Here is an 8955-nt window from a genome sequence, read left to right as displayed (position 1 = left end):
CCCGCAGACTGTCTAAAACCTGGACGTAGCTCCGTGACGTCCCCGCAGACGGTCTAAAACTGGACGTAGTCTCATGACGTCCCGCAGACTGGCTAAAACCTGGACGTAGTCTCTGTGACGTCCCCGCAGACTGTCTAAAACCTGGACGTAGTCTCCGTGACGTCCCCAGACTGTCTAAAACCTGGACGAGTCCCGTGACGTCCCCGCAGACTGTCTAAAACTGGACGTAGTCGCTGTTTTGTGAGCTGACTGTGTCTCCTTTCACACCATCAGTGCTTTTAATGAATTATTTTTTGTGAGCTGACTGTGTCTCTTCACACCATCAGTGCTTTTAAATGAATTATTCTCATGAATTAATTATTATAATTCATTCAGGACAGCACACATTAATGAACATCTCTGTAAACGTGTAGCCGCATGGCTAATTTTTAAATTGCATTTCTTTAGCAAGATGTTTTGAAACCAGTGAGGTGAGGCTTCAAAGGAAAAGACGTTAGAATAAAGAATATTCTGAGAAAGAAGTATAGACGTTTGTATTTTCAGTCGTATGTGGGGGGGAAAAGAGAAAGTGAGATCAAGCAAGGCGACTGTGACTGTTTGTGAAATGTTTCTGTGTTAGCTTTATTTTGAAAGTCTAACCAGATGCTACCGATGCTAAAGGGGTTTCGAACTGTGATCAAACTGGAGTAATTCTGAATATTCTGAACACAAAACGTGTTGAAGTCTGGGATCCAACATAGAAGCGCCACAAACTGCAGTTCCTCTAACGTCCACTTGAGGCTGGCTCCAGAAGTGAGTCAGTCTCCATAAGTCCCCATGTCCAAATGTCCAACTTCACAGCAGAAATAAACATGTTTACAGCCTGGTACAAAAAACAGTTTTGGTCTCTGTAGCTAATTTCCCCGTTCATGACAACTGTACTGAGGGTGAATTTATATACAACTCACCTGTTCACATTATATTAAGGCTTAAAGTTATGCAGGATTTTAGCGAGGGCGCTAACTGGTTGAAAAGTTGTCCACTTCCTCTCTGCTTCTTCAGCATTAACAAAACGAGCAGGAACAAGAACAGGTAATTAATCACACCCGTGGAGCGCTACAGCTCAAAGATTTAAGGGGAATAATAAGGAAGCTGACTTCTGAGAACAAAGGTTGGATTCAACGCCCTGCTGAAGGACACTTAGTTTCAAACCTCGATCCTCTGGGAGGCTGCAGGACAATCTTCCTGCTGCTGCTTTATTCTGCTGCCGTATGCTTCATCATATCTTTGAACGAGTCTCTCTCCTCAGTCACCACATGCATTAATGTCTTCAGTCCTCACCGATCCTCCCATCCTCCAAAGGCTTCTCTGCAGTCCGCGAGCAGATTCCCGGTGACGCCCGAGTCCCATGGGGCTCCGCTGATTGGCAGGATTCTTAATTGCAACCACCTCTTTGTGAATAATAGATGCTCGTCTAGCTAAGTGGAGTGTTTAAATATTAAGAGGCTGAGAACATGCCACGCAAGTCTATTTCTGAGCAGCACACGATCAGGAAACAAACTGGATGAGGAAATCAAAGAATCTCCTTGGTGGTATTGAAGCTCAGGTAGTCTCCGTGACGTCCCCGCAGACTGTCTAAAACCTGGACGTAGTCTCCGTGACGTCCCCGCAGACTGTCTAAAACCTGGACGTAGTCTTCGTGACGTCCCCGCAACTGTCTAAACCTTGGACGAGTCGCCGGGACGTCCCCGCAGACTGTCCTAAAACCTGGAACGTAGTCTCGTGACGTCCCGCAGAGTGTCTAAAACCTGGACTAGTCGCCGTGACGTCCCAGCATCTTGCTGAAGTCAAAGGTCAAAGGTCAGAGTTCAGAAAGTGTTCAGGGAGCCCTCTGATGTCTTATGCTGTATATTTATTGACGCTTTGGCCAAGGAGAATTAGAGACACTCTCAAAGTTCATCAGAAGTGCTGAGTCGTCTCACATGCTGCCCAACTCATCCTGGTGATCGACTTTAAAAATAAACCCCAGTAACACAACAAATACTACACGCCCAGAATGAGTCCACAGAGAATGTCTTACCCTGGAGGTGTTAATTGTCAGCATGTTCTAGTCTGGAACACATGGTCTGTTTACAGCAGATTGGACCGTCAAACAACAAGCATCTATTTGTCTATGAAGGAAGCAACAGGTCTCTGTGACCCGGACAACCACAGTGGTTGGAGATAGACTGCACCTACTGTTCCCAACCAAAGACAAACCAACTAATACTGCTGAGGACCTCATGCCCACACGGGACCTCGAGGCCCACACGGGACTCAAGGCCCACACGGGACCTCAAGGCCCACACGGGACCTCAAGGCCCACAACCTAACCTAAGGAGAGAAAATGACAGACTGCTGCTATCCACCTACTGTGACAAACAAAATCATATTAAGCTGATATTTTAAATACCACTTATTGGCTGAGATAATTAAAACTGTTATTTGTTTTGTTGGTGAGGAGGTGAATAATTCAGGATACTAAAGTATGAATAAAATTAGCTCCTGCATCATCATTTTGTGGTTTTGGTGGTTGCTATGGTCACACAATAAGCCTCATGGGAAATAATGGAGGTGGCAGCAGCAGCAGCGTTTCATGGACTAAAAGTACTTTTAAATGGTCCGATTGGCTCGTCAGTGAGTTTCACAGCAGATCTGCGACGAAGAAAAATACAAAATGTGGGCGACAAATCTGGCTGGAAGAAAGTAAATTAGAAAAAAGTCCAGTATGTCAGATTTACAGAATCTTTATAACTCTGATTCCTTCAGTGTTTAATCAGATGAAAATAACAACTGTGATGTTTTTGTCACCTTAGAATGAAACTTTTGTATCTATTTAAGAAGGTGAGGCTTTGGACATGAAACTAAAACAGTTCATTACACAGCTCGGACACTGTGTCAAAGTAGCTTTAAAGACTGGAGCTCTTTCTGCCGGGTTACTACAGACAGAGTCCTGCGTGTTGAACCAACACGTTGGTCTCTACATTGGGCCCATCACCTGTTCAATGCTTTCATGGCCACCATAGTTTCTATGGGGAAAGGAGGGTGAGACGGGGGGTTTCAACTAAATGCCACTAATGCCTACACACTGCTCCTTTTTCCTGATAACAGCCTGAGCGTCACAGATTGATGTACAACAGTAAAAAAAAAAAAAAAAGCTATTTGCAGCATTTTAGATTTTCAGTCTCCACAGAGGGAGGAGAAAGATGGAGATGAGGAAATCTGCCCAGTCAACCCTGCAGGGAACTCCTGCACAGAGAGAGAGAGGAGGTGATACGAGACTAAACAGGGAGAAAAGGAAGAGGCAGCAAAACAGGACCAGAAGACCAGAAGACCTGAAGACCTCAAGACCAGAGACCAGAAGACCAGAGACCTGAAGACCAGAGACCTGAAGACCAGAAGACCAGAGACCTGAAGACCTGAAGACCAGAAGACCAGAGACCTGAAGACCAGACACCAGAAGACCAGAAGACCAGAGACCTGAGACCTAAAAACCAGAAGACCAGAAGACCAGAGACCTGAAGACCAGAGACCAGAAGACCAGAAGACCAGAAGACCAGAGACCTGAAGACCAGAGACCTGAAGACCAGAAGACCAGAGACCTGAAGACCAGAGACCAGAGACCAGAAGACCAGAGACCTGAAGACCTGAAGACCAGAGACCTGAAGACCTGAAGACCAGAGACCTGAAGACCAGAGACTAGAAGACTAGAGACCTGAAGACCAGAAGACCAGAGACCTGAAGACCAGAAGACCAGAGACCTGAAGACCTGAAGACCAGAGACCTGAAGACCTGAAGACCAGAGACCTGAAGACCAGAGACTAGAAGACTAGAGACCTGAAGACCAGAAGACCAGAGACCTGAAGACCAGAAGACCAGAGACCTGAAGACCAGAGACCTGAAGACTAGAGACCTGAAGACCAGAGACCTGAAGACCTGAAGACCAGAGACCTGAAGACCAGAAGACCAGAGACCTGAAGACCAGAGACCTGAAGACCAGAGACCAGAAGACCAGAGACCTAAAAACCAGAAGACCAGAAGACCAGAGACCTGAAGACCAGAGACCTGAAGACCAGAAGACCAGAGACCTGAAGACCAGAGACCAGAAGACCTGAAGACCTGAAGACCAGAGACCTGAAGACCTGAAGACCAGAGACCTGAAGACCAGAAGACCAGAGACCTGAAGACCAGAGACCTGAAGACCAGAGACCAGAAGACCAGAGACCTAAAAACCAGAAGACCAGAAGACCAGAGACCTGAAGACCAGAGACCTGAAGACCAGAAGACCAGAGACCTGAAGACCAGAGACCAGAAGACCTGAAGACCTGAAGACCAGAGACCTGAAGACCTGAAGACCAGAGACCTGAAGACCAGAAGACCAGAGACCTGAAGACCAGAGACTAGAAGACTAGAGACCTGAAGACCAGAGACCTGAAGACCTGAAGACCAGAGACCTGAAGACCAGAGACTAGAAGACCAAAAGACCAGAGACCTGAAGACCAGAGACCTGAAGACCAGAGACCTGAAGACCAGAGACCGTCCTGCTGTCTGCAGGTTATGTAAATACAGTTAATACTCTGCTGTTATTAATGGATTCATCTTTCAGCGTCACACACACTGATCATCATCATCACACTGATCATCATCATCACACTGATCATCATCATCACACTGATCATCATCACACTGATCATCATCATCACACTGATCATCATCATCACACTGATCATCATCACACTGATCATCATCATCACACTGATCATCATCATCACACTGATCATCATCACACTGATCATCATCATCACACTGATCATCATCATCACACTGATCATCATCACACTGATCATCATCATCACACTGATCATCATCATCACACTGATCATCATCACACTGATCATCATCATCACACTGATCATCATCATCACACTGATCATCATCACACTGATCATCATCATCACACTGATCATCATCATCACACTGATCATCATCACACTGATCATCATCATCACACTGATCATCATCATCACACTGATCATCATCACACTGATCATCATCATCACACTGATCATCATCATCACACTGATCATCATCACACTGATCATCATCATCACACTGATCATCATCATCACACTGATCATCATCACACTGATCATCATCATCACACTGATCATCATCATCACACTGATCATCATCACACTGATCATCATCATCACACTGATCATCATCATCACACTGATCATCATCACACTGATCATCATCATCACACTGATCATCATCATCACACTGATCATCATCACACTGATCATCATCATCACACTGATCATCATCATCACACTGATCATCATCACACTGATCATCATCATCACACTGATCATCATCATCACACTGATCATCATCACACTGATCATCATCATCACACTGATCATCATCATCACACTGATCATCATCACACTGATCATCATCATCACACTGATCAGAGCTGAAAAAACAAACAATTACAATACACGAGTCACTGACGAACCAGCCAGCTGAATTACACACAGAGGAACCTGTGGATCCAAACTAACAATCTGAAGAAACATCGTCAAAGCAAGCAGACAAGGTTTCTGCAGCTTCCATCAAAAGACTTTTTTAATAACCTCTGAGGCCTTTTCAAGGATTTGCAAGGCCTCATATATTTTAAAATTGAATATGAATAAATTAATCAAAATTCTAAATGAGAAGCGGTACTGGAGGAGCAGTACTGGAGGAGCGGTACTGGAGGAGCGGTACTGAAGGAGCGGTACTGGAGGAGAGGTACTGGAGGAGAGGTACTGGAGGAGAGGTACTGGAGGAGCGGTACTGGAGGAGCGGTACCGGAGGAACGGTAGCTGCTGGCGGTCCATCGTTTCAACCCACCGACTGAAAAACAGCCGTCCGTCATTTAAAAATGAAATCGCTGTCTGAGACTCAGTGGCAGAGAACATTGTAACGTTACTGCTTCTGATCACAGCGGCACTGTTCACTGAAGTCCTCGTCACGTAATGAGCGCTCATCTTAACGAGGAAGTCTCCTCTCCCGGCCTAAAACTACATGAACATTTTCCGGTAGCTTCTCATCACAGTCCACACCTTTAAGTTTAAGCTGCGCCTCAGTTTAAGTTAAAATAGCCTAAAAAATAAAACAGGAAGAGGGTCAGCAGCTTGCTTGGACCAAGGATCACAGCGCAAGTTTGAACTATATCGACATATGGTCCAATTTCATATCACATTTAAATATATATCGATACATGTTTTATATCGATATATCGCCCAGACCAACAACAACTACACCAGGTTCAGAGTTCTCCAGTTTGGAGCCTCACCATCAAGGAATAAAACACGAGCAGCATTTCAAACCCGTTCACTCAGAGTTTCCGGTTCACCTGCACGTTTCTGGACTGTGTGAAGAACTCACCTGACCCGGGTCAGGTTAGAACGCAGACACAGGGCTGACCTCGTGAAACCGAGAGTCATCAGTTTGATCTGAACTAATGTTTTAGTTTAACACAAGTTAAAGGGACATTGAAAAAATATTTATTCATATGATTTTCTTACAGACAGGCTGTGAAACTTTACTGAGGGATCGACAGATGTGAAATAATCCAGACACATACATCATCAAACCCAAACTTTAGATTAAAATCAGACATGTTCTAACACAAATATAAAACTCTAACATTGAAGAACATCAGGAGCACGACAGCTTACTGTCTCTTATGAAGGAACTCACCTCTGGTTCTGCTGTGACGGTCCATCCCACAGAGGAGCACTGACCGCAGGCTGACAGAGCCCAGAGAGCCGCCGGACGTCCAAACTGTGAAAACACAAAGAAGAGTGAGACCTTCAAAAAAAAAACCAATGAATATTGTAGGCTACACTTTAAAAATGAAAATAAATCTTGTTTTAATCAATATGAGATGATGTAATATTAGACTGAGGTTGAAACCAACTCTAATCTAATAATACTGTATTACTAAACGTTAATGCACACAGTACTTTAACTCTGGTAGCTCAGAGCAGGTTCCTGTGGGGGAATACTGACTTACTGTCTTGTGTTGGTGACCTTGTTGATGTTTGGCTGACCCACTGGTTTTTGATCAGACGTAATGTAATCAGAACAAATACTCGAGTACAGCTGAACATAGTTACCACAGTGGGATTACGCACTGGGGGGCAACAAATCACAACTCTGATTCATGCTGAGATGGTGATTTAAATATGTAAAATAACTGAAGAATTATGAATGAGTTGCTTCGTTTGGGGCATAATGACTGACCTGCTGATGACCTCTAAATCCACTGAAGGAAAAGATTAAGAGTGAACAGTTTACACGTGGATTACAGTTAAATCCTCTTATGACAATAAAAACATTCAGTCTGATGACAGGTTTTCCTCCCCGGTGGTCGTCGACTGTACAGACCTGACCGACTAAATGAAGCATGGCACCATCGCCCCCGTCTGGATGTTCAGGAACGCCTTGTGGATCCACTATAGGGGGGTCCAGTCTCTCTGGGTGTGGACTGTACCGAGGACGGCGTGCCCTGTCGTTTAGATCTTGTGCCTTCACTGCTCTCCACTCCTTCTCCTGTAATTGACCAAATGTGCCAGCCGCTGTCCTCTGTCGCTGAGAGATAGGCCTTTATTGTTTTCTTCTGAGGGATAAATCTGTCTCCTTCTCCTCGCCTAAACCACTTTAGAAACTCTGTCTTCTTTATCTTCAGTAATAAAGTCGGAGGCCTGAGTGAGTGAGCGGAGAGAGCCTGAAGAAGCTTCTTCTTTGAAAAACACAGTTTATATGTGTGTGAGACATTACAGCGTCTTTACAGCAGCTTTTTAGACATTACACTGCTGCGTTATGTGTCGTACACAACGACATATTGTACATTTGTTCAACTGATTTACATTCAGAAACGCTCAGAGTGTCTGAAAAACCATCTGCTAACATATTTACAACCACTGGTTTGAAATATGTGGAGCTGTCCTCCCGTCTAATCTAAATATCACAAAGACGTGGACCATCCGTGGACCTGAGGCGGCTCGAACATCAGTCAAAGTGTCCATGGTGGATATTTTAATGGTGGATAAACCTCCTGATGCAGTTTAACTGTTTCCAGCTGCTAACACTGAAATGACACGCACAGCACAGATATTTAAACTTACTGAACGCAGCTCTCTGCATAAGACAGTCTGACATAAAGTCACATGTTTGCCATTTAAAATGACAATAAAAATAAAAAATGCAATACAAAGTGCTTCACAAACTAAAAAACATCTGACAGAAATTAAGCGAATATTGAAAACCCACCACGAGACAGAAAAATTAACCAAGACTGACCAAGACTCTCAGCTTTCCAACGATATACGGCATGATTAGCTGTGTAATTATAGCAGATGTGTATCTTACATGATTGCACATAAATAACGTGAGCTTGATGTTTCCCTCCTCTCACTACAACTCCACTTACTTGACACTTTGACTTGAAAAACGAGTCGATGGTCTGCTGTCTCTTCCTTTTAGACATCATCAAACTTAGAAGTAGATGTCTGCAGATTACCAAACCTTCTGTCAGTTACCATTAACTCGATGCTAAGTTTGTTTGCCACCTGGCTTGGTTAATATTGACTTAAATGTCACAAAGCAAGACATAGTTTTGTTAGTTCATGACTTACTGGTCAGATGACTGTTACAGCCTCTGCTCGCTGTCTGCTTCGTAATAAAGAAATGCAGATAGAGCTCTGAAAAAATGTTTATTTTTTTATTTTTCACGCAGCGGACCTGGTGGGTTTGGTCAAATGGCTGTGATTGGCTGTGATTGGCTGTGATTGGCTGTGATTGGCTGTGATTGGCTGGATGGATCTAACTGGACCAATGGGTTTTCATGTAGCCTATGGAGAACTGACGTGCGCTCCGTTTCAG

At 44.2% G+C, this 8955-nt stretch overlaps 1 protein-coding gene across 1 annotated transcript; it reads right to left on the bottom strand.

The window, feature by feature from the left end:
- Positions 1-4866: 4866 nt before the first annotated feature.
- LOC113746315 (acidic repeat-containing protein-like) lies at positions 4867-5903 on the bottom strand (the record flags this gene model as incomplete). The annotated part of the gene is made up of 2 exons (XM_027281382.1): positions 5763-5903; positions 4867-5478 (listed from the first exon to the last, which is right to left on the bottom strand). Coding segments are annotated over exons 1-2 (753 nt in total), but the record flags the coding sequence as incomplete, so codon positions are not given.
- Positions 5904-8955: the final 3052 nt, after the last annotated feature.

This window comes from Larimichthys crocea, chromosome VIII (assembly GCF_000972845.2).
Source record: "Larimichthys crocea isolate SSNF chromosome VIII, L_crocea_2.0, whole genome shotgun sequence".
In the NCBI taxonomy this organism is placed as follows: domain Eukaryota; kingdom Metazoa; phylum Chordata; class Actinopteri; family Sciaenidae; genus Larimichthys; species Larimichthys crocea.
This window is presented reverse-complemented; position numbering and strand designations above follow the sequence as displayed.